Source organism: Brienomyrus brachyistius, unplaced genomic scaffold, assembly GCF_023856365.1.
Source record: "Brienomyrus brachyistius isolate T26 unplaced genomic scaffold, BBRACH_0.4 scaffold34, whole genome shotgun sequence".
In the NCBI taxonomy this organism is placed as follows: Eukaryota; Metazoa; Chordata; class Actinopteri; order Osteoglossiformes; family Mormyridae; genus Brienomyrus; species Brienomyrus brachyistius.
In genome coordinates this window covers 4,043,488-4,070,266 of record NW_026042309.1, presented here as the reverse complement: position 1 = coordinate 4,070,266, position 26,779 = coordinate 4,043,488, and the positions used below count along the sequence as shown (strand labels likewise).

General features: G+C 42.2%; 2 protein-coding genes across 2 annotated transcripts in view; both read right to left on the bottom strand.

Annotated features, from left to right (window-relative positions):
• Positions 1 to 1,670: 1,670 nt before the first annotated feature.
• The window catches only part of LOC125721584 (NACHT, LRR and PYD domains-containing protein 12-like), a 499,105-nt gene continuing 473,996 nt past the window's right edge, over positions 1,671 to 26,779 (bottom strand). Inside the window, exons 12-15 of the mRNA XM_048997542.1 lie at positions 2,727 to 2,812; positions 2,566 to 2,612; positions 2,027 to 2,097; positions 1,671 to 1,682 (exon numbers count right to left, since the gene is read on the bottom strand). Coding sequence (XP_048853499.1) covers positions 1,671 to 1,682; positions 2,027 to 2,097; positions 2,566 to 2,612; positions 2,727 to 2,812 — 216 coding nt within the window. The remainder of the gene's footprint in view (positions 1,683 to 2,026; positions 2,098 to 2,565; positions 2,613 to 2,726; positions 2,813 to 26,779) is intronic.
• On the bottom strand, positions 5,194 to 8,569 carry LOC125721608 (NACHT, LRR and PYD domains-containing protein 3-like). The gene is made up of 5 exons (XM_048997583.1): positions 8,296 to 8,569; positions 7,658 to 7,771; positions 7,418 to 7,481; positions 7,008 to 7,236; positions 5,194 to 6,845 (listed from the first exon to the last, which is right to left on the bottom strand). Exons 1-5 carry the CDS (start codon positions 8,355 to 8,357, stop codon positions 6,520 to 6,522), a joined length of 795 nt encoding a protein of 264 aa, XP_048853540.1. The 5' UTR covers positions 8,358 to 8,569; the 3' UTR covers positions 5,194 to 6,519.

The window sequence follows — 26,779 nt, the reverse complement described above, 5'->3', positions numbered from 1 at the left end:
TTTCCCTTCATCTGACTCCAGATTTTTAATTGCCTGTCACTTTCCTGCCATTTCACTCATTATCATTATTATCATTATCATCAGACTTCTTTTATAACATAGGCAGTGTGTACTGCAGATTTCAGTACACTGTTTCATAAATGCTATTCCACCTTTTCAGGCCTTCTCATGTCTTATAGATCAGCTTACAAAAAAGAAAAGCATGATATTACTGCTGGTGTAAGCAGTATTCCCTCAAATAAGCAGTTGTTATGAATATTTAAGACAGCTTATATTCACACAGGTACTATAAACTAAGCTTAACCTGCAAGATCTACACTTACCACGTTAGGTAGGCAGGTGCCAATTTCTACATACTACTACATCTGACAGAAGCCACACATTCTTTTGGGCTCAGGCACTCCACCAGAGGGTTCTGCATTCTGTCCGACATCTACTGACCTGTTACGCCTACACTAAAACCATCTCCATCCTAATTTCTACCTACTACTCAGACTATCTCACCCAAACCAGTCCTGTTTTGTCCTACATCTACTGACCTGTCAGACCTACAATTAACAATCTCCATCCTGTTACGAGACTATGCAGTTCTGTCTGACTCTTTACTATCCTCGCTGCTCGTGTCAGTCAGTCCTCCTGCTCTCTGCCGTTCTTCCTCTATTACTTGTCCTACCTGTACGAACGTATAATGCTTTGGACCCTTCAGTCACTGCCTGCAGTTACTAGTTTTAGTTTGTATTTACAGTGATTTTTGTAACTGTAGATCAAACAGTTCAGCTGTGTACTGTTGATAAATTAACTGTAAATTTTTAGCTTTGTTAAATCTTTAATGACAGATTATTTTCTCTTCAATATCAGAAGCTCTACAACAGCGCTACAAGTGGCCTGGGTTATAAATGAAGTAAAGTTAAGTTAAAGTTAAAGATAGACGGTTGCCGTGGGCTAATTAGCCTGTCCGTTTCAAGTACATTTCAGGTGACTTAGTTTGGAAATTTTTATTTCTGCTTCTTGTAATTTGCTTATAGAATCTAATGTGTGCTACCAAAGTGCTTTGGTTTGTTTACATCTCTGCACATTCGTTTTTTGGTTTCACAGCTATGTGTCCTGTTAAATGATTATTATATATGTTTACATTAATTATATTCAATTGTAAGTAGTAAAGTGAATATATTATTTTAATTTACCAGAGAATGCAGTTTAATTATGTCACTCAGTTATGCTTTTGGCACTGCTGAACCGGGACATCAATCAGATACAATAAAAAGCCTTTATCCTGGTAGGAATTACAATATATAGACATAAATATATAAAATGGGCACATACTGGGGAAGGGAAAAGCCCCCCCACGCATCAGGGTTACACTTTACTGGTTCATTTTAGTCAGAGAGAAAACCTGTCATTTTGCATGTTTGTTCACCTTGCTGAACCCCGTTATTATTATTATTTTTTGTCTAACATATATTTCAGAGTAAAAAAGGATTATACAAGTTAAAAAGCAGAGTTACCATGAAGAACCAGCAACATGCGTGATACAGTAAAAATGATTTCTCCAGCACACAGCGAGCTATCCCAGCATGCACAGTGATACTGAGCAGTTTATATAAAGCCCAAACCCTGGACAGAGGGGTTCAGTGAATGAGGAGGTGAATCTGTGCAGGAGGGTCAATCCTTCAGGGGAAACTCTGTAGAAGGACAGAGCACCAGCCTCCCAGTCCAGATACACTCCTACTCTGTGGGAGCCTGAAGGCTCTATGGTTATGACAGTCTGTTTATTATTGTGCAGGACAGAGTAACTGTGAGGATCACAGATCAGAATCCATGACTTGTCATTGGCTCCAAGTGCACAGTCAGTACTCTGTCCTTTCCTCCTGATTCCTTTATAAGTCACTCCTATCCAGGCTCCAGCTCCACCCCACTCAGCCTCCCAATAGCACCGACCAGTCAGACTCTCTCTGCACAGAACTTGGTAACAGCGGTCAAATCTCTCTGGATGATCAGGATATGGCTCCTTTGTCCCCCATGTCGCCTTCCTCTTCCCCTCTGACAGAGACAGGCGTCTGTGTGCTGTCCTGAGGTCCAGTATCAGCTGGCAGGAGTCTGTAGGCAGGAGGAAGAGCCACTAATACCATCAGGTAGAGCAGTGTTTTAGTCTGTACTTTATTTTTCTGTACAACACAAAAACAGCACAGCTTCCCCTGAGGAAACGGGAATTCAGGTCCAGACAGCCCCAGAGTTAAGAACCCCCGACTGATGGACAGCTCATACTTACCAACAGACTGCCGTACAGCGTCTTGTGTCAAAAATGCATACGCTACTTTGTGAAACTTGTGAAAACATTGAGTGGTAGTTTGTTTTTTTGTTTTTTTTAAGCGTTTTTGGTGATGTTTGTTTTGTTTTTATCTTTTGAATGTTGTTCTAAATGACACACATAAACTCACCTAAACACAAACATGGAAATCCATCTACACACAGTGCAAAAAGCCACACTCATCACAACAACTGTGTGAATACAACCATAACATAGTATTCATGGTATTATTAATAAAAACATGCAAACACACTTACATTTCTGTAGGCCTGGTCTGGTCCTGCACTCTCCACCGTGATCCACACTACAGGAGAAGCAGAATGACATAGTACTGCTGTATCCATGTATTTATTGGTGCCTCTAATTCACATACATGCATAAGTATCTGTAAGGTGTCAGACAAACACTCTGTACTCACTTCAGCTTCTCCAGTTTACAGCTGGGATCCTCCAGTACAGCAGAGAGCAGCTTCACTCCTGAGTCTCCTGGGTGATTGTAACTCAGGTCCAGCTCTCTCAGGTGTGAGGGGTTTGACCTCAGAGCTGAAGCCAGGGAAGAACAGCCTTCTTCTGTGACTCTACAGCCTGACAGCCTGCAGAGAGACAGACAAAAACACTCTGATAAATAAGATCACCTCACCATTACAAGTATAAGTTTTAATATAAATGCAACTTCTTCCAGTAATTACAGTTTACAGTGTGGAATACCCAATAATACTGACCTCAGAGTCTCCAGTTTACAGTGCAAATCCCCCAGTCCAGCAGAGAGCAGCTTCACTCCTCAGTCCTGCAGGTCATTGTCACTCAGGTCCAGCTCTCTCAGGGGTGAGGAGTTTAATCTGAGAGCTGAAGCCAGTGACTCACAGCATTTCTCTGTGAGATTACAGCTGTTCAGCCTGAAACAGGAACCGAGTTATTATTCACACACAGACCAGAATATATTACATGGACAAAAGTATTGGGACACCTGTTCATTACACCTACAGGAGCTTTTATGACATCCCCTTCTAAATCCAGAGGCATCAATATGGAGTTGGTTCCCCCTGTGCAGCTGCCACTTTTCAGGAAAGTCTTTCTCACAAGATTCTGGAGTATCTGTGGGACTTTGCCCGTTCATTCAGAAGAGCATTTATGAGGTCTGGCACTGACACTGGATGTGAAGGCCTGGCTCATAATCTCTGGCACAGTGCAGTCAGACAGGAAACATCCTTCTGGCATCTGCCAAACCCAGACTCATGCATCAGACTGCCGTCACTCCACAGAACACATTCGCACTGCTTCAGAGTCTAGTGGCAGCGTGCTTTACAGCTGTCCATCCAGTGCTTGGCATTATGCTTAGTGATGTGAGGCTTGCATGCAGCTACTCGGCCATGGAAGCCCATTGCATGAAGCTCACGGTGCACAGTCTTTGCTCCAGAGGAAGTCTGTAGCTCTGCAGTTATTGATTCAGCAGAGTACTGGTGACTTTCATGCACTATGTGCCTCGGCACTCAGCAACCCTGCTCTGTTACTTTACATGGTCTGCCACTTCATGGAATCAGTGATATTCAGCTAAGTAAGAAATCCAGCTGTGTGACACAGGCCCCGTTCTTTGATTTCAGGATACCCCAAGTTTAAACACTAGTCGCAGAAATACCAACCCTTTCAGATTTCATATTTGTTTAAAAGAAATATTTATAAATAGTAATACTTCATTCATTCTCATGGAATTGTCTTTTTGCCTATCCCATCTCGTTCTTCATAAAAGACAAAGGCAGGTGAGAGGAAGTGAGAGGTTACGGCACAGGGTCAGCCAGCATCCAGCGCTCCTGCAGTGACTGGCATTAAGGGCCTAAGGATGATTTCAATTTCTGAGTAGTTTTCCCAGTATTAAGGCAAACTAGAACATTCTGGCTTTGTGGTTCATTCCACAAAGGATGGTCATGGAAAATCTGCATTTTTTAATGACATCGATACCTTCAGTCTATATAAGATCTGGGATCCAAATAAATCCAGCCTGGTTATTAATCCAAGAGGTGGAAATTAATGTTATATTTATATAGTTTCATTATTTACTTAAAACAGTGTTAATCTATTACTGCCAGACTAGATCTGTTGTCACATCCAAAGCCAGAGGCACCTGAGGCCAGCAGAGGGCGCCAGTGAGCAGCCAGCGACAGCAGCCTTCTGCAAACTCCCAGCTCTGAGCTCCATCACCTGGACACACCTGCTGACAGTAACACTCACACACCATGTTTGTGGGGCTGGTGTGTGGCTCAATAGGCTAAGCCTCTGTGCCTGTGGTCAGACGATCGCTGGCTTGAGGCACAGCAGAACAGTCACATGTCTGTGGGCCCTTGAGCAAAGCCCATAACTCCCAGTTCCAAGGCTGCTGGATGTCAGGTGACCCTGTGCTGTGACCCCTAAGCTTGCTCTCACCTGTAACTGTGTCTCTCATGGAGAATGAGAAGCAAAGCATTCCAATGCACCTGTTCTTGTGCAAATAAAGGATCATTTCATTTACAAACCCTACAGATAAACAGTCCTCTTTGTTTCTATAACAGGTTAGGATGCATAATGGAAGGTAATGCAAATTGAAACTTTTTTTTTTTTTTACTAAATTACTACCCTCAATCATTCTAAAATCTGGGTTCCAGATTATCAAGCCTAGTTTTTAACCCATGAGGAGGAATATACTGTATATTTTACTTATTTTAAACTGTTTAAAATGTTAATGCATAAGGGTCAAGCAAGATACATTTCCACATCCTCACTTACAGTGCTGTCCTAGATGTCTTGACCACAGGCAGCAGCCTCCAGTGCTCCTTACCTGATCTGATGAATTTCTTCAGATCAAACACATCCAGCTTCTCAGCTGACATCAGTAAGACAAAGGCCAAAGCTGAATATTGAGCAGGTGAGAGATCTTCTGCTGAAAGACTTCCTGAATTCAGGTATTCTTGTACTTCCACTACTAGATAATTGTCACCCAATTCAGTCAGACAGTGGAACAGGTTGATGGTCCTTTCTGGAGATAAATTCTCCTGTATTTTCTCCTTGATATATTGGGCTGTTTCCTTACTGGTATGTGAGCTGATTCTTGTCGGCCCCAATAGCCTTTGTAACAGAGTCTTACTGGAGTCTGTTGAGAGGCCCAGGAGGAAGCGGAGGTAGAGGTCCAAGTGTCCATTCTTGCTCTCTAATGCCTGATTCACTGCAGCCTTCAGCAGGTCAGCTGATGAGTTTGACAGGAACACATATAAAGCAGCGAGATACTCCTGAATGGTCAGATGCACAAAGCAGTACACCTTCTCCTGGTACAACCCATACTCCTCTTTAAAGACTTTTGTGCACACTCCAGAGTAAACTGAAGTTTCAGTGACATCAATGCCATTCTCTGACAGATCTTGCTCATAAAAAATTAGATTGCTTTTCTCAAGGCTATCAAAAGCCAGTTTACCAAGTTTTAAAAGGAATTCTTTTCCAGATTTATTAAACTCACTTTCATGGTTTTTCATCCATCTCACCACCAATTTCCTAAACCACCTTGTCCAACTCAGGTTTGCGGAGGTCGGTAGCCTATACTTGTCATTTTTTAAACTTGTCTGAAAGATCAGGAAGTGTGTGTACATTTCAGTCAGAGTCCTTGGAATTTCTCCACTGTCAGTCTCACTAAAAAGCCTCTCAAGGACAGTGGCTGAAATCCAGCAGAACACAGGTATGTGGCACATGATGAAGAGGCTCCTTGATGATTTCACATGTGTGATAATCCTGCTGGCCAGGCTCTGATCATCAAATCTCTTCTTGAAATACTCCTCCTTCTGGGCATCACTGAACCCTTGTATCTCTGTCACCCGGTGGACACACTCAGGAGGTATCTGATTGGCTGCTGCTGGCCGGGAGGTTATCCAGAGGAGAGCGGATGGGAGCAGATTCCCCTTAATGAGGTTAGTCAACAGCACATCTAGTGACGTTTTCTCTGTTACATCAAACCAGCTATCAATCTTCTCAAAATCCAGAGGAAGGCGACACTCATCCAGGCCATCAAAGATGAATAAGATTTTGTACCTAAAAAGCTCAGCAGATTCAACTGATTTCAGATCTGGGACAAAGTGGTGAAGCAGTTCAGTCAGACTGTATTCACCCTTAATCAAATTCAGGTCCCGGAAAGGAAGAGCAAATATGAAGTGAACATCCTGGTTTGCTTTTCCTTCTGCCCAGTCGAGAACAAATTTATGCAGAGACTGTTTTCCCGATACCTGCCACCCCTTTAGTGAGTACAGTTCTGATAGGAGTCACATGCCCACATAAGGGTTTAAATATATCATTGCACTTGACTGTAGTATCTTCTGTTCGCCTTTTCTTGGATGCTGTTTCAATCTGTCTCACTTCATGTTCATCATTAACTCCTCCAGTCCCACCTTCAGTTATGTAGAGTTCTGTGTAAATCTCACTGAGAAGTGTTGGCTGTCCTTCCTTAGCTTTCCCTTCAAATACACACTCACATTTCTTCAGTCGGGTACGTTTGATTCTGCGCTGACACTGTGACAGAAGATGCCCTGAAATGAAATGAGAGGTAAATGCAAAAAAAATTTTTTCCACTCACACGAGCAAATCTAAATCAAATTAAATGATAAACCGAAATTTAAAACACTTTTTTGTCATATAATATTTTTTTCTGTGGCAAAATAAACAAACACAGAATGAGATACAGCTCTTACTCTTCTCCAGCATGTCAGCGAGATCATTTTGCTCCATTGTCTTCAGGATGTACAGTGTGATCTTCAGAGCTCCCTCTATACCACAGGTCTTCTGTATCTGACCATCACTGTCCAGGTCATTGTCCTCCTCCAGCTGAGGCTCAGAGCATTCTGGGTAATTCTGATCTAGGTACCTCGTGATCTTCTTCAGCTCATCTTTCAGGAACCTTACAGCATTTTCCTCTAGTGACTAAAATACATCATCACAGTTAATTATTGCTACTTGCAGCAAACCTTTCCATAATTCTATTTATGAATCATAGGTTTGAATATCTTTCCTTTAATATGATTAGTTTCTTAGTGCACAGTTGTATAAAACGTAAGCCAACTCACACAACACTTCAGAAAACATATCAGGAATAAATGCAAACCTTCAATATGGATGATAAACCCGATTTATCATGTAGATCTGAACTGCAATCTTCCATTTGGTCTCTGTAAATTAGGCAGAAATATGAAGACCTCAAATCATCTAAATGGTCCCTATTAAAATGCTCTTGCTGCCGACAAAGAATGGGAAAAGATGTAAGTTATTTGCCCCATAGTTTGAATGTGCCTGTATGCCTTTAGACTGAGTGTTTTAAGCAGTGTCTCTTTAAATGTACATTTACCTTTGATCTGTAGGAAAAGGTCCCTCTCTGAAGTTGAGTGCCTTTACCATTGACGCGTCACTCTTCATGGAGACACAGCTGGGTACAGGGGAGTCTGCTCTCTCCATCAGGACACTGTGGGCAGAGAGAGGAAACAAACCCTCATGGTATAAATATAATTCATATAATGTGGGCAGCATCAAATTACATCTTCAGTCGATCAGTCTTCTGCTTAACCTGCTGTGAAGCTCTTCATGCAAACAGGTTTGTTTACAGTTAGACATCATGTGAAATAAACTGTGTGACCTAAATTTTATATTCTGATATGAAAGGTTTGGTTATCACTGTTACAACCTCTATCATTAGACTTGGCTGCTGTTCCTTTTTTCAAGTTTATTTGCATATTTACTTGCTCTCTACCACATTATGATATGTGGTTGTTTTGGGTAGGAGGGATGATCTGACGGTTACCTCTAAAATAGAAGAACTGGCTGATTTTGGAGCAAAGGGGAAAGAAAGAAGATGCCGAGATATTTCTTTATTAAACTACAAATATTAATGTGCTACCCAGCCCTAGCTAGGAGCCCAGTTTACTTTATGTTATGGCCTGACTATAGACCCAGAGAGTCATGCATGCTAGTGGGCTGTAACACTGTTACCTCTCAGTCCCCTTTGTTTTACACTCCATAGGGGGGGTCAGTTCCGAAGCAGCTCCCTCCATTTTTTGCTGCAGATAGAGAGCAGATGATTCCTGCTGAGGCCTCTGTGAACATGAAAGAAACACATACAGAAAAATTCTGTTAAATGAGGCTTTTCCTGTTGATCAATGCCAGTGGTGGCCTAATGGTCAGGGATGTGTGTTTGTGATTGGAAGGCTATTGGTTAAAATCACCACCAGCAAAGTGCCACCAATGTAGCCTGAGTACGGTGCCATTCTCCAGTCCTGCAGAGCTACTATCCAAAAGGTTTTCTGTACTACTTGGCTTCGGATGGGCCACACCGGTTCTCAGGTTAACGCCATCAAACCTGTTATACCTGAAATACCTGTTCCTGGTGTTTACCTGGGAATGTGTGGCTCATCAGAAGCCAGGCAGGACAGAGAACCTACTGAATAGCAGCTCTCCTGGACCGGAGTTGGAGACTTGTAGGCTAGAGGCTGGAACCCAGGTCCTTTGGTACGATAGCAGTTATCGGAAACTTTTATTATTATCATTAAAGAGATTAAAGAAACTTTCTTAAGCATTCACTATAAATTCGTATGTGTCTCTTAGGACTTCGGATATATACAGAGACCATATAATGGGTAGAATAAAGTGAAATTCTAGCTGCTCTTGTATGAGGCGCCAAGTATCAAGCGCTCATTTTCGTGCACAAAATACGTTCTGTGCCACAAAGACATTATTTAATGACGAAATCCAGTAATGTCTTCCTGTATTCTGTCACGCAGAAACACAAACTCCACTTACATTTCATGCACAGAATGGATATCAGCATCATCAGATACTTGTTAATTCTCGTAGTGTCCCACACTTCATGTTTAAGCAACACTGTATTTAAGGGGAACTCATAATTGTGCTTCAGTTATTAAATATAAGTCTATCTGAACGTGTTAATTCACTGAACATTCGACAAAATATGACATTTACTCCATGCACTTAGTTATAATGTATCGAACTACAATAAACGTCTAATTATGCTGAGCAGTATTAAATCCCAGTATGTGTGTAAAAGAATGTCGGATTAAAGGGGCAGCCACCCCACATGAAAATAATTTAAAAAAACGGAATATGGATTATTTTATTTTCGAAGATAAAGTATAAAATAGACACGGTGCGGTGTGGCCACCCCCCTTATATATAACTGGCCCCTGATGGCCAACAGAATCAAACTTTTTTGCCGTCATCACAGGTCAGACATTCTTATTCTATTATTAGTTGTATCTGTTGACTATAATCTTACCTTGCAATGCAAATATCTTTACATTATTCCAGAATCTTAATCGTGTTCCTTGCTGAACTGCCAGCTCTGGCTTTAAATCTTTCACTTTCATTTACAAACAGGTAATTATCAGCTTTGTACTGCAGTGGTGGAAGCGTGGGTGTTTAACACAGAGACCTTTTTCACTGGCAGCCGATTCGAGGTGGGGGATGCAGTGGCCCGTCACCGGTGAAGACAGTGAGGAGAGGGGGGGGTAAATGTGTAGGAAAGATGGGGCTCCGTGGTGTCGGTAGGATTGGCAGTGGGGCGGATCCTCTCCCTTCTCTGGAGGAGGACGGGGAGGCTGGTGTTGCCTCAGTCCTGGGAAGTAAGCGTCCCTTATAAAGTCGGACGTTAGTGTGGATGTGTATGTGGCTGGGCGTTGATGAGGGTTTTAAATGAGAGCTGCGGCAACGTGTGCTCAGGGCGGGGAAAGAATTAGTATTTAGTGTTTAATGGTCATCATTGACACACCACCGTACAAAGTGGACAACAACAAAATGTGTTCTCTGCGTTTAACCCACATGTTACACAGGGGGCAGCTAATTCAGTACCCGGGAAGCAGTGCTTGGGGGTGGTATGTTGCTCAGGGTACGTCAGTGGGGCCTTGCTGGTTGGGGTTTCGATCCTGGAATCTTTCAGTTACGAGTGTGTGGCCCTAATCATCAAGCCACCACAGAGTAACCGCAGAGTTACGGAAATCACTTACAAAGATTTCATATTGACCCTTTTCTTTATAATAAACACATGAAGATCCTGTTTTAATGGGGTGTGTGTTGTTTTTAATTCCTGTGTTTTTATTTTAGCATGTTTTTCAATATTCCAGATACATTTTTATATTGTAGCCGAGAATAAACGGATGCAGCAAGTGCTGTCGCCTGTATCACTGCCTGAAATGAACGGATGCAGCACGTGCTGTCGCCTGTATCACTGCCTGAAATGAACGGATGTAGCACGTGCTGTCGCCTGTATCACTGCCTGAAATGAACGGATGCAGCACGTGCTGTCGCCTGTATCACTGCCTGAAATGAACGGATGCAGCACGTGCTGTCGCCTGTATCACTGCCTGAAATGAACGGATGCAGCACGTGCTGTCGCCTGTATCATTGCCTGAAATGAACGGATGCAGCACGTGCTGTCGCCTGTATCACTGCCTGAAATGAACGGATGCAGCACGTGCTGTCGCCTGTATCACTGCCTGAAATAAACGGATTCAGCACGTGCTGTCGCCTGTATCACTGCCTGAAATAAACGGATGCAGCACGTGCTGTCGCCTGTATCACTGCCTGAAATAAACGGATGCAGTACATGCTGTCGCCTGTATCACTGCCTGAAATAAACGGATGCAGTACGTGCTGTCGCCTGTATCACTGCCTGAAATAAACAGATGCAGCACGTGCTGTCGCCTATATCACTGCCTGAAATAAACGGATTCAGCACGTGCTGTCGCCTGTATCACTGCCTGAAATAAACGGATGCAGCACGTGCTGTCGCCTGTATCACTGCCTGAAATAAACGGATGCAGTACATGCTGTCGCCTGTATCACTGCCTGAAATAAACGGATGCAGTACGTGCTGTCGCCTGTATCACTGCCTGAAATAAACAGATGCAGCACGTGCTGTCGCCTATATCACTGCCTGAAATAAACGGATGCAGCACGTGCTGTCGCCTGTATCACTGCCTGAAATAAACTGATGCAGCACGTGCTGTCGCCTGTATCACTGCCTGAAATAATCGGATTCAGCACGTGCTGTCGACTGTATCACTGCCTGAAATAAACGGATGCAGCACGTGCTGTCGCCTGTATCACTGCCTGAAATGAACGGATGCAGCACGTGCTGTCGCCTGTATCACTGCCTGAAATAAACGGATGCAGCACGTGCTGTCGCCTGTATCACTGCCTGAAATAAACGGATGCAGTACGTGCTGTCGCCCGTATCATTGCCTGAAATAAACGGATGCAGCATGTGCTGTCGCCCGTATCACTGCCTGAAATAAACGGATGCAGCACGTGCTGTCGCCTGTATCACTGCCTGAAATAAACGGATGCAGCACGTGCTGTCGCCTGTATCACTGCCTGAAATAAACGGATGCAGCACGTGCTGTCGCCTGTATCACTGCCTGAAATAAACGGATGCAGCACGTGCTGTCGCCCGTATCATTGCCTGAAATAAACGGATGCAGCACGTGCTGTCACCTGTATCACTGCCTGAAATAATCGGATTCAGCACGTGCTGTCGCCTGTATCACTGCCTGAATTAAACGGATGCAGCACGTGCTGTCGCCTGTATCACTGCCTGAAATAAACGGATGTAGCACGTGCTGTCACCTGTATCACTGCCTGAAATAATCGGATGCAGCATGTGCTGTCGACTGTATCACTGCCTGAATTAAACGGATGCAGCACGTGCTGTCGCCTGAATCACTGCCTGCTCTCTTCTCATTTTAAACCAGTGTTTTTCCAAAAGTACATTTTTGTTATTAATTGGCAAAACATTTAATTTAAATTAGGCAGTTGTATAACTATTGCATCTTATCACTATATTATTATTGCTGAGACCTTCACAATGTGATTAAAGGTAAAGCCACGATATTACTATGGAATATTATTTACCACTTCATAACGCATAGAGAATGTAATCATTGGACTCTTTTAATAAGCTGATGTAAGCTGTGTAGAGAGTGACCTTGTAATCTTTAGAGAATGCAGACCAATGACTGTTGTGCACAATCTGACGAAAAGTATGAATTAGCACCTTGTGTTGGCTTCGAGGTTTCTGAATCTGTTAGCTTTTTTGTTAGCTTTCGATGTATGAATATGTACTTTATTAGTGCTGCAGCTTATCACTATCTTGAAGGACAAATATATTATTAACCCTCTAGCCAGACAATGTGCAACAAGCAGAAGCTGCCAAGGTTTGCTACAGAAGGAAGGGATTCACCTGAGTTCACCCAAAGTTCACGGCTGGGTATTTAAAAAAACCAAGTAGAGATGGTCACGCCACCATTATGTTCAGCCGAGGCACCAACCAGTAAAAGAGATGATCGACATCTAAGGGTGTGGATCAAGGGAGAAAACAACGATGGTGAATGGTCGAGGGAATGGTGATGAAGTGACGAGACATTATTATGCAGTAAGAAAATGTACAGAAATTTGTGTTAAACAGTATTGGACAGACTCCTGCAGGGTGTCCAGCCTTGGCTGTAATCTCGCTGTTGCAATAAAGACTAAATCTGAAGATCTACATAAGCGGCTCCTGACTCCTGATTGGCCGGGAAGAAAAACCACAACATTACGAGGTTTAATACCACTATAGTGTAATACAAATAAAGACCAAATTGGCTGTGTGATAGATTTACTTAGGCAGACTAGATTTATTTTGTGATTCAAAAATGAAGATATTACATGGCATATCTTATCGTGGATGAAATGAATACATTTTGTTAATAACCAGGTAACATGCACAATTTATTCAGAATAATTTTATTATATTTTGAATGTTCATAGTGTGACGCCCGCTCCGTCCGCTCCTCGTGTGTGCCACGCCCCCTAATTACCCACGTGTGATTTCCTGATCGTGCCCAGTCGTGTCTTGTTTCCTGCTGCCTTGTTTCATGTATTTAAGTTCCTGATTTGTACTAACCCGTGTCTGTCATTGATGTTGTCAATGTCTGTTTCCCGACCTGCTCCAGTTTCCCCGATTAAACCCCCGTTTTCCCGTATCCCGCTTGCCTGCCTGCTCCTTCCGCACGATCGCCGCTCTCCGCCGCGCTCGCGCACCACGTCCCGTGACACATAGTCTCCATACAAATATTTAAATGCTGATGTCATTGAAGAAAACAATTATTTAAAAATATTATACATAGGCTGTAGTTTGATGCCTCAGAATAATGGCACATGCAGTGACATTCTATTTATATGCAAACTTACATGAACTGGTGGTAAATACATGCCTACATCTACCCTTCAGAACATTGACAACATATTATTTTATCTTGCAGTCCCAGAGTAATAGCATGACAGATACAAAAACAAGAATGACCAAGAAGTCAAAATGGCATCATAGATTGACATATTGTGGCTTGATAGTAGTCTGGGTGCTGACAGACAGCATGTACTCTCAGGCCACTCCTGCAGCCAGGAACACATGCAAGGATACCAAGGATGCATCAGTAGCATCCTCACCGAATGAGAAAACTCCCATGAGTCATTTTGGCCCAAGTTCATTCTTTGAAGGAAAGTCTGTAAGACCGGTTTCACCAAGAGGGCAAGTACGGTCTTTGGGTTCTTGGTATCCGATTCACCCGTAGATATGAAAGATGCCGTCCTGCTGTTCCGCTTACTGTGACCACTTGTCAGCAGCGCCGCCGTCTTGGAGCGGAATTTAAGTCGTAAACAAACATGCCAGGCATATTTTGGCCATAACTTCTTTAATAATACCCATATTTTCTTATGTCGTGGCTCAATTTAAAGCTCACAAAGGGCAGCACAAATGTTTGTTACTTTTTTACAGAATGCATTTTTATTTAGCAGGGCTCAGAGAAGGTGAGAGCTCCCCTAGTGGCTACAGGAGTGCATTTTCCCCAAAGCAGATATAATGGGTGGTGGCCTTATTGCTTTTAGGCCACAACTTTTGGACAGAAGAACAAATCAAATTATTTTGCTCATTTAATATTCAGATTTTCATTAGGCTTAAATTTCACAACACAGCATGTTCTAGGATGGTATGTCATGGATATTAGTCTCTACCACATTTTTGCACTTTGAATCTGGGCCTTTTTCTATGTTTGAGTTGCTGTATGACAGGTGTTCTGAGTACAATGACTTGTATCATTGGTTTACAGGGAAGTGGGTGGTACCAGGAGCTGCATAGCAAAGGTGTCACAACTCTTGTAACATGTTTCCACATATAAAACCCATCAACCAAGGTCAGAATGGGTGACCAAAATCGGCTTACATCAACAAATACGCCACACCCAACCATAAAATACACATAATTATAGATTTTTTTTCCTAACTTAAAAATCATATGCAATGAAAAGCAAGGTGCTGTTTAACTAATTAACACACAGGTCTTGGGTTTTCAAAAACAATCAGCACTGAGCCATAAAGATACACAATAAGAAAAGGCTGAGGGGGCCTTTTTGTCAGAGTCTTTCTCATGATGGTTGGTAAATCAGGGCGGCTCTTATGATCCTCATGTGAGTTCTTGTGTGCACATTAAAATGGGGCAGATAGGGGCCACCCATTATGCACCTGTGTGCCACCTCAGGGCCTCAGGTGAAGGTTGAGCTCACTCAGGTGTTGTTCAAGTGGGACATAGAGTTCCACCATGAGGATTTTGCTTGCACAACCCAAAATCCCAATTGATCTTCTCCAGAATGGATAATGTACCTTAATTCAGTTATTTTAATATAGCATGTAGAACACAAAGAGCTTGCTAACAGGCCACAAAGACCAAGAGATCGAAAAAAGCACTTATGTAAGTCGCCCTGGCTAAGGGCGTCTGCTAAATACTGTACATGTAAATGTGAATCATGTAAGGGCCACAAAGGAATGTGGAAGAGAAGGGGGGGGGGTAGCTAAACAAAGAAGGAAGAATCTCTGAAGGTTAGGACACACTGAGATACCTGGTTACCAATGGTTGATGTGCTATTTAATTTCCAAGATTTCCAAGATTCTTCTGGTATAACCATAAGGACATATATGCAGTGGTAGCTGTACCTATTTATTTATTAAAATTTATACAAGTGTTTAAGTGTGAGGGGTAAAATAGGTGATACTCCGTGAACATGGTTATAAGGGTGGCACACAAAACACTAAGATTGTCTAAGGACACAAACAAACATAACCTGTATATTGAGACTAGTAGTCATGAGTAAATATACAGATATACAAAAGCTAAATTTAAAAGAAACTTTCTTTGGGGTGTTGGTCTGTTGGGTGAGTGGTATGTAAGGCAGGATGTCTGGGGAGGGGGTTGAGTGCCAAGTCGAGGGACCCCTGTCCTTGGGATCCACTCTGCTGTCTGTAGGTCCCTAAATCTTTGGGCAATGAAAGTTGGAGTGCTGGCCTCCCTTGTTATCTGTGTGTGTGTGTGTGTGTGTGTGTGGGGGGGGGGTCACGAACCTCCCTTTGGTGCCTAGGCCATCGTGTGCCTCTCGTACCAGGCTAGGCCTTGTCTCTAAGGACACCTTGAATTTAAGCTCTGTGATACTGTATGTACATGTGTGATCCTACAGCAGTACCAGGAGCAGCACAGAAAAGGGCATCACAGCTGTCCTAAAGCCATTCCTCATATATTAATCATCCAAGAGTAGGACTAGCAATGAAATACACTCTCACACCATTAAAACATACAACACTTTGGAGGAGTTGCCTGTACACCTCCAAGAGTTTTTCTCTGATTCAATATCAACATACTATAAAACTGCATATCAGGAAAAACAACCACCCAGACCACTGCTATCTAATCACTAAGATCAATCAGCAAAGCTTCAATGCAAAACAAGAAAAAGCTGTAAGGTCCTTCTTGGTCAGAGTCTTTCTCGTGATGGTGGGTAAATCTGGGATGGCTCTGCTGATCCTCATTATTTCTTTTACACATATTTAAATGGGGCAGATACTGTATGTGGAGGTGGAAACTCATTGACTTAACATCCATGGTGCAAATTGAACACTATTAGAGTTAATAAAGATTTACACTGTAAAAACTGCACTCAAGGCACATTGTAAAGTGTTAAAGGTAACACTGAGTGGTGTGGACCCATATAAACACCATGCAGTGTCAATTTAACACTGGCACATTTGTTGTGTACTTGCACCAAAACTTTTCATAGTTTCATTTGCGAATTATAGCTTTGAATATCTTTCCTTTAACATAGTTTTTATTGTACAGCTGTATATAAGGTAAGCCAATTCACATAGCACTTCACAAAATATATATCAGCAATAACTGCATACCTTCAATATGGAAGATAAACCCAGTTTACCCCGTAGATCTGAACTGCATTCTTCCGTTTAGTCTCAGAAATATAAATATTTCCGAAATATATATATTTCAGGCAGAAATATAAAGACCTCAAATCATCGACACAAGTGTAGCAGAAAGTCTGTAATGGTCTCCTTTAAAAGTGCTCTTGCTGCCGACAAAGAATAATCTAGAGGTATATTTTATTTAGCAAAGACATAAGATGCCTTTTTAAGGTGTTTTCTTTACAGCGGCTTCATAACGTCAATCTTCTCCTAACAGCAGAAGAGAACCAGTGACATTCTGCTCCACCACGGAGAGACACACAGCAGGCAGGACAGACAGTTTGAAACTGAACATTGTGTGTCAAAAAATTTGGATTAAAAAAGATTAGCTAAAATAACAAACCAATGCTGGGTGAACTTATTTTATCAAGTCTGTTTTACAAATGTGAACCATGCTTGTTCAACATGAAAAACCTATTTCAGCTTAGTCCTAAAACTTTGGTTAACTTGGTTTGGTTAAGTTTAGAGAGCTTCATAGAGTATTCCAAAACCTACCAGGATATGCAAATAATACATACTAACCTACAAGAGAAGCAGCTGAGTCCAACAAATATTAGTATATAAAATAGTCCAAGACATATTTCAATCTAGAATTTATGAGTATTTATGATCCCAACTGCAGACAAATGTCAGCTAAGACACATGGTCAGCTCTCAGTCAGAACATCAGAAGTACACACCGGTAAAAAAAAAAAATCCATCAAAAAACTAAAAATGTATTTGCAGAAAATTACTGGCCCATTTTCCGTTAACAGACTCTTCCTATGTCTCCTTTCCTGCCCTAGTATTACTGCACTCTATGCAAAATCTATACTCATCTCCAAAGACCAGCGTGAGTTTATTTCTAATGGCTGGAGTGTTAATCCTGATTCCCATTTTCTCTGTACTGTATGTTAAACTTCCCTACCTGGCTGGAAAAGATTAACATCACACCCAAGATAGAGCAGTTGTCCAAGGACCTAACAGAGCAGGATTACTGTATTCTGATTGCTGTGGCATTCCATTCTCAGTTATGTTGGGTTTCTAAATATGGGCTTCCAAAAATCAAGCCTAATAAAGAATTTGAATATTAAATGAGCAAATTGATTTGTTGTTCTATCCCTACTTGTGAACTAAAAGTAATGAGACAGCCACACGTAATATCTGCTCTGTGGAAATTCACTCTCATCGCCACTAGGGGAGTTCTCACCTTCTTTCAGTCCTGCTAAATTATGTTGTGCAGTCTAACCAATGGCCCTCGAGGCATGAAAAATAATGAATGTAGTGAATTACTATATTCTCAAATTACTTTTTGTAGTTTAGTGAACAATACCATTGATTAAACAAACAAATCTGCATTGGCCAAATGAAGAATTAAAAATGAAAACAAACTATTTCAGAAACAGCAACAGCAAACTGTGGACAACTGTGAATTTACAATATTTTCCTTGAGACTTGAAGGTAGAGTCTGTTAATGGAAAATGTGCCGGTAATTCTCTGCCAGTACATTTTTTGTTTTTTGATGGATTTTTTTTACAGTGCATATTTAATGGAATTACTTTGTTATATAGTATGGGTCACTAACCTGTCTACATCTTCAAATTTATCACGATGGGAAATACCAAAGAGCTGTCTAATGGTAGAGACAAGATTGTTTACCTTCACAAAGGTGGAATGGGCTACATGACCATCAGCAAATAGCTTGGTGAGAAGGTGACAACTGTTGATGCAATTACTTGCAAATAGAAGAAAGACAATATAACAGTCAATCCCCCTCAGTCAGGGACCCCAAGGAAGATCTCATCTTGAGTAGTATCAGTGATCTTAAGAACGGAGAGGGCTAACCCCAGAGCTACACAGGAGGAGCTTGGTAATTATCTCAAAGCAGCAGGGACCACAGTCACCATGAAAACCATCAGTTACACATTATGCCGTTAGTTTGAAATCCTGCAGTGCTCACAAAGTACCCCTGTTCATGAGGGCCCATGTTCAGGCCCGTATGAAGTATGCCAGTGGGCACCTGGATAATTCCAGTGAGGCTTAGAAAAATGTGGTCAAATGAGACCAAAGTCAAGCTTTTTGGCTTTAACTCTACTCACCGTGTTTGGAGGGAAAATAATCCTGACCATTACCCCAGGAACAGCATCCCTGCTGCCAAACATGGAGGTGGAAGCATTATGCTTTGGGGGTGTTTTTCTGCCATGGATACAGGATGGCTGTACCACATCGAAGGAAAGATGGACGGGGCCATGTACCATAAAATCTTGGATGAGTACATCCCTCCTTCAGCCAGGGCCTTGAAAATGCAGGAGGGTCTTCCAGCAAGACAATAACCCTAAACATACGGCAAAGGCAACAAAGGAGCGGTTCAAGAAGAAGCACATTAAGGTCACAGAGTAGCCAGTCTCTGGACCTTAATCCCATAGAAAACCAGAGAGCGGCAACCTAACATCCTTAAAGATTTCAGAGATCTGCAAAGAGCAGTGGATGAAAATTCCTGCTGAGCTGTGTGCAAACCTGGTGACCAACTACAAGAGACTCTGACAGCTGTGCTTGCCGACAATAGTTACTCTGCCAAGTACTAAAGCCTGTGTTACAAGGGATCAAATACTTATTTCCCTAGATAAATGACAAATTGCTTTGTAACTTATACATGATTTTTTTCTTGTTTAGTTTGTTAATAACCTTCTTTTGCTGTTTAAATAATCATACCAGTGAAATTACAGACTTCTTATTTCTTTATTCCCCAATATTTTGGGGAAGATGGTGGCGCAGGAGGTAGTGCTCTCGTTCGGCAACTGGAGGGTTGCAGGTTCAAGCCCTGGTTTCTCCTGACCCCATCAAAGTGTCCTCGAGCAAGACACTGAACCCCAGATTGCTCCCGGTGAGCAGGTTGGCACCTTGCATGGCAGCCTCCGCCACCGGTGTGTGGATGGGTGAATATGAGGCATGAAATGTAAAGCGCTTTGAGTACTTGTAGGAGTAGAAACGCGCTATATAAATGAAGTCCATTTACCATTAATGGGTCAACTTAAGAATTCAGCAGGGGGTCAAATAATTATTTCCCTCACTGTACATAATTTTTTTTTATTCTGTGGAAAATGTAAGAACAATGTGCAGCCCAGATGAAATGATGAATTAACACAACCCTGAATGGGACAAGCAAATACAGAAAATGGATGCTTTTTCGATAATGTTTTAACATCAGCCGGTAATATCAGCCAAGTCTAACATACCCGACCAATGCTGATATCGTGATTTGTAATGACTATCGGACTATGACTGTGGTATCAAAAGTGAATCCATTCATTGTCCTATTCAGGATTGCAGGGGGTCTGGAGTCTATTCCAGAGGCTATGGGTGCTAGTCAGGGAACAACCCAGTATGGGACGCTGGCCCATCGCAGGGCACCCTCATGCACTATTCACACACACACACACACACACACACACCTGTGGGCAGTTTGGTAACTCCAAGCCTCAGCATTTTTTTGGACTATGGGGGGAAACCGGAGTACTCAGAGGAAACCCCACAACGACATGGGGGGAAACCGGAGTACTCAGAGGAAACCCCACGACGACATGGGGGGAACGTGCAAACTCCACACACATAGAGCCATGAAGAAGAAGCGTTTACATAAAAATTGTACCAAGCTGATACATAGTTAAAGACTTTGCAAAAATTGTGGTGGTCGTGATAAGGATCGGCAACTATTACACTGCAAAAAAGACCCATTTTACAGTAACTGTAAATGTAATGTTTTTAAGATTTAAGATTTATGAATAAATCTTCAGTTGTTTTTATATCTCCTACACACAGACACCTGCTGTACTTTGTCCCAACAAAAGTCAAGGGGGGAATAAAATTTATACTATTGCATAAACATGTTTTTAAGAGCAAATTTTTGATCTTCCATTTAATGTAATTGGTGTCATACCCGGCTCGTACGATCCTCGTGTGTGCCACGCCCCCTGATTATCCACGTGTGCTTTCCTGATCGTACCCAGCTGTGTCTGATTATGTTTGCCCAGTCTTGTGTATTTCAGTCCGTGTCCTACGTTGGTTCCCTGTCCGTCATTCATGTTAGTTGACGTCTGCGCCCCATTTCCTAAATAAATCCCCGTTTTCCCCGATTCCGCCTGCCTTGCTTGCTTCTGCCTGTTGCTTGCCTGAGCGATCACCCGTTCACCGGCACCGATCGGGACAATTGGAGTGCAATAATGTGCAAACTTGTTTATATGTATATCAACATTTAGAAAAGCACAAATGCCTTAGTATTAATTATAACTATTTGTACTGAATTGTGCGAGAGTGTATTGGGTGGGACTGAACTTTTTTTAAAGTGTATATTTTCAAGTTTTTGGTGATGTATAAACAAGTTATGTGGAGCCATGTGCACACGCAGTTTTATAAATATGTACTTGTTCTCTTAAATGCAGTTTCATTAGACACCCCAGGGTTTAAAGCAGAGTTCAGCCTTTAGAATCACTTATTTAAAGTCTTCATTTGTTTCAGATTGGAAGACGGTAAGCGAGCCATTAAGTTTTACACTGTGGTCCTTGTCTGACTGGTCTAAGCCCAGCTGTTGTCCACATTGTGAGTGGTGGAAGCCTGAAAAGGTCCCCACTGACACGGAAGGCTGCTGCGATACAGGAGTCAGGGAGGCAGTCTCTGCTACAGACTTGCTATTTACCAAGAATTGCACAGTTCAGTAGTTTTTCTCTCTTTGCTGAGTTGTAACTTTATGATTGACAGTTGAAAGGGTCCATAGAGTTGACAGAGGACCGGAAGAAGTTGACACAGAGCTTGGCCCTTCGAGATTGTGATTTCCATCAATGTGCTATAAGCTGTGTAGAACAGGGACTCTGTACTGTCTGCATGGAAAATTGCCTCACTAGGGTGCCCTCAGGATCCACTCTGAGCAGTTCTGCAGATGAGGTGCCCCTGAGGTGGATGTACGTGTGGTTTGGGTAAACATCGGCTTAATCTCCGAGGCACCCACAAGCTCAGTGATTGGCAGACACTGAGCCTTTGGGAAGTTATATAGGTCGAGGGACCCGAATAATCAGAGGCTGACATTGTCTTAAATGGTGGCGATTTCCGTACCTCTAAGACAAACCCTGTGGAGCAGGCTATAACAACATAAACGTCATGACTACAATATACTGAAATAAGGTCTTTAATAAAATGTCAGATATGTGCCTAAAAGAATACTTTATATATTAGGCCACTTAAAAAAAAAATTGGTTCTTGTCCTTTTTTTTTGGAGGGGGTGGGTCGGCCGGGCGGGGATTTTTAAAAAATTTTTTTTACAAATTTTGATTGACTGTTTGAGCTTTCAAATATGTAAGAAAATACATATTTGAAAATACATACCAAAGAGAGCAGACCTACTTAGTACGCCTCCTCAGTTCTTCGTTTGTTGCGTTTCAAATATATTAAATGTAAGAAAATACAAGAATGTAAATTCCTTGATCCATGTGTATCTCATAAATGCCTTCCCAACTATGGATTTGGATACTTTATGCTGATGTTTCATTCGTGAATATAAAAATGATACTATTTGAAACCAATATTCTGTTTGTCATTCCCATTCTAAATGAACAACCAAGATTTTAAAATATATATCTAGAAAGAAAGTGTATTAAAACATGTTAAAACACGAGGAATTTACAAAATACAGGAACCTGAAAGGTTGAACAAGGAAATGCAACTCTACAAACAAGTACTTAAGAACATGTACCACATCACTTCCCCAGACTTAAATCTTTGCACCAGCCCATCTCAGGTAGAGACAAATTTAGGTTCATGAAACCATTCCAAGACTATGATTACACAATGTGGATCAATCGTCGATGTGGAATGCGCGGGAAATTCAAATTTTGTCATTCTTGGGCATTTTCCATGCGATTTTTGCGAAATAAAAAAATTTAAAAAAATTCGGGTCGGAGGCATTTCGGCGGGTCGGGAGGGACGAGAACCAATTTTTTTTTTAAGTGGCCTTAAAAAGGGTAAGTAATTCCCAGGAGGCTCGGAAGGACCAACACGCATTCATAGCCTTCGGCTGCACCATTGGGCCAGTGGGCGGCTCCCTACAACCATTTCACCCGTCTGCCATTATCCAATTCTTTAGGCGCCGCTCTGATGTCAACGTAACGTCTCCCAAACTAAGACCCGCCCACCAAGGCTACTCATTGGCTATACATGACAACAAAATCCACTGAGCCCAAAGATTAATAACAAATTTTAATAAAGGACTACAGGTGTTTATACCCATTACACATACTTAAAGAGTGTTAGCCTGTGAAATGTTCATGGTTGATTGGTTACTGATATTTCAGATGATTGAGCTTTTACTCATGCATTTCAATTCTTATTTTACTTGTGATACTGTTGAGTATTAAATGCTCTATTTGCTATTCCATGTACATTTCTAGTAACAAAGGATATGGTGCATACTACTGTTGATCGTTCGAGTGTATGCTAAAGTTATGCAGTATTTCTAATGATCGGTTCTATAGAACTGCTGTCCTGTTGTCCACCGCATTCTTATAATTGATACTCTTATTATGTGAAGGGAAAATCTTGTGTTCTATTCATTAACAAGTAGGTAGCAAGAAAACATTAATGACAGGTATGCAGAAGAGTAGAAGAAGAGTACAAAGAGAGACATTTGAGACTGATATTGCTGTGCAGCAAAGAGCACAGCAGTGCTACAAAAAAAATCTAAAAATGCGGAAGCAGCAAAGTTTGTGTCATGACCTGCTGGTACGATCCTCCTGTGTGCCACGCCCCTCAGCACCCTCCTGTGTGCCACGCCCCTCAGCAACCTCCTGTGTGCCACGCCCCCTCAGCACCCTCCTGTGTGCCACGCCCCTCAGCACCCTCCTGTGTGCCACGCCCCTCAGCACCCTCCTGTGTGCCACGCCCCTCAGCAACCTCCTGTGTGCCACGCCCCCTCAGCACCCTCCTGTGTGCCACGCCCCTCAGCAACCTCCTGTGTGCCACGCCCCTCAGCACCCTCCTGTGTGCCACGCCCCTCAGCACCCTCCTGTGTGCCACACCCCCTCAGCACCCTCCTGTGTGCCACGCCCCTCAGCACGCTCCTGTGTGCCACGCCCCTCAGCACCCTCCTGTGTGCCACGCCCCTCAGCAACCTCGTGTGAATTCCTGATCCTTTTCAGTTGTTCTGCTTTTCCCTCCCTCAGCTTTGTGTATTTAGGCTGTGTGCTAGTCCGTTTCCCCAGATCAGTCATTAACGTTTGTCCTGTGCTGCTCCCCGCTTTGTCAACAAACCCCGCTTTTGTAATCCTCGTCTCCTGAATCTGCTTCCCCGCTTCCTGCTCGTGCAACTGGACGCAACAGTTTGCAAAACACATCATTTGTGTCACTGCCAAAACTTTTGGCCATAACCGTTGGTCTGTGTATATGACTGCCAATGGATTTTTATTTTAAAGGGGAAAAACCAGAATCGGGAAACAACCCGTTTTTTGATTTGATGATAAGATTGTGAAAATCTTACAGTAGTACGATAGTAAAGGGGCGGCATAGTGGTGCAATGGTTATCACTTATCATCTCCTACCGCTAGGATCCGGGTTTGAGTTTCCACCAGTGTCCCATGTGTGTGGAGTTTGCATGATCTCCCAACTTTGTTGTGGGGTTTCCACCAGGTACTCCAGTTTCGATTCACAGACCAATGGCGCAGAAGTTAGCAGTCTAATGGGGAGCCAAACAACCTGTTTTTGCACAAGTTCAATTTTTTATTCTTGAAAAAATCATAAATGAAGGATCATGTGCTGAAATTGCATTGGTGTTATACACTCATTTTGGGACGAGACGTGGGTTTTCAGAGAGGAATGTACAGGGGCGGTGTGCTGACCAGAGTCTTGGAAGGGACTTGTGCCCTGATGGCCAATTGAAGGTGGAAATGGCTAAAGGTACAGCTAGTGGCTGCGGTAAATTATACTATCCATCTGATACTACTACTGCTGTTGTTAAAATTCAATGCGGTGCTAATTTTAAAATGAATATTAATCTGCTTACTTATGAACAAAGTAAGGCATTAAATTAACACTTAGGAAATTGCAGTTTGTACATGCATTTCCTTGAACAGTGTAAACCTAAAAACATGTTGGTTTGTCAACAGAGTACATTACAGCATTTCTTAATGCATGCCTTCATTACATAATTACTAAACAAAACACAAAGGAAGTTGTATTTTTTTCCACATTTGCAGTAATTTCTAAATTACACATTAAGTGCACTAATTCACAAATACACACACACTGTCCTTTATATGCATAATTAAACATTATTACTGTTGCCCCAGACTTCATCGTCCTTTGGTCGATAAATAACGACGGGCTATCTGTCCACAAAGAGGATTAAGGCCCCTGAGAGTAAAGGTGGCAAAGAATTAAGAAGCATCCATCATCCCTAGCACAATGCAAGACAGCGGGTAAGAGGAAATTGCTTATTTTTTTCTTCTTTAAAATGAGACATTTGTGTTCAAATAGAAGATTAATGCATCTTTATCATTTCTATTTCATATCGTAGCGCTCTTGACTTCTAAGCCCTATACCCTACAGAACAGAATACATGGGTTGCATCAGGGCCTGATAAACTGAATTCCTAACATTCATAAAATAGTGACAGGCCTATATACGGTCAAAAACAATGAGAAATACAGAAAAGCATAGAAAAATAATTAACGAGTTAGTCTGGAGGCACAAGCCAAATTTACAGATTCTCAAAAGCAGCCATATAGGTGTAATAGCGTATGTCAGCATGAAGGCCCGTCCTGCGCTGCCCTTTGTGTCTCCTCCCTACTTGGCTAGCAGGTGTTGCACGTCATCCACCTGCTGGCCATCCTCTTCTCCACCATTGTTAGGGTTATCTTCTTCTGAAGATACGCTGGAAACCAACCAGTCTCTGAACACAGAACAACACAGATAGCTGTGATGACTTTTTACTTGCTGCAAGGGAAGTCCGGTCTCGACCTTGAGGTGTCAGCCTCTCAGCCTGACACAGCCAACTTCAAAGGAGGAACTCCCCTCGCAGTGTCTTTTATTGAGGTACACAAACAGGACATGCAAAGAACATTCAACATTGTTTATCACCATGTATGGGGTGGAAATATCCAAGCGACAGTTCTTAAGAAGGGTTATTGCTAAATTAAGATCAAGCTGCTGCAGGGTGTTATTTCTAAGAAATGGCATCTAGCAAAATGACAATTAAAAAAGTACATATTTCTCTAACAAGCATGTTTAAATATTATCTTTTGTTGTAAAAGTGTTTGTTGCCGTTATTGTCCTTCCCTGTTTGGTTTGCCATGCATGTGCCCTGTTTCAGTTTGGCTTTTGTCTAGTGCACTCAGCACTCTGTGTTATGCCTCCTAGTTTATGGTTTTGGTTTATGTTAAGCTTTGTTAGTTTCATGCTTGTTTCAGTGTAATCTGCCCCACCTGTTCCTTGTTGTCCCGAGTCCTTTTTGATTTGTTACTTTGATTATACTTTGCACCTCTTCCCTGTTTGGTTTGCCGTGCATGTGCCCTGTTTCAGTTTGGCTTTTGTCTAGTGCACTCAGCACTCTGTGTTATGCCTCCTAGTTCCTGGTTTTGGTTTATGTTAAGCTTTGTTAGTTTCATGCTTGTTTCAGTGTAATCTGCCCCACCTGTTCCTTGTTGTCCTTTGCACCTCTTCCCTGTTTGCCCCGGTGTTTCTCCATATTTAAGTGCCTGTGTTCAGTTCCTCAGTGAGTCATTGAATTTTTATTACTGTATGTCATAGTTTGCCTTGTTTCCTAGTCCTGCTCCCTGTATTGTCTGGTTTCCCTAATGGTTTTACTTTGAGTTTGTCCTTTATTTTTTCTGTTTGTTCTCACCCCTTGTGTTCTCTTTATTTTGTAGTTTTCCCTGCTTGTATACAGTTATGTTAATAAACCCCATTTGTCTGGGAACGTTCAGTGGATTGTCACCCCCATTTCCTTGCCAGCTTCATGTCCCGCATCTGTGGTACAGTACAGTATAATAGAAATTCTTCTCCACACGTATCAGTAAAGTTTTCATTTTTATTACTCTATCTGTAGTTTGAATTGGAGCCGTGAAGTGAGGATAAATGGGTTAGAATGATGTGTCTCTGTGGAAAGTCAC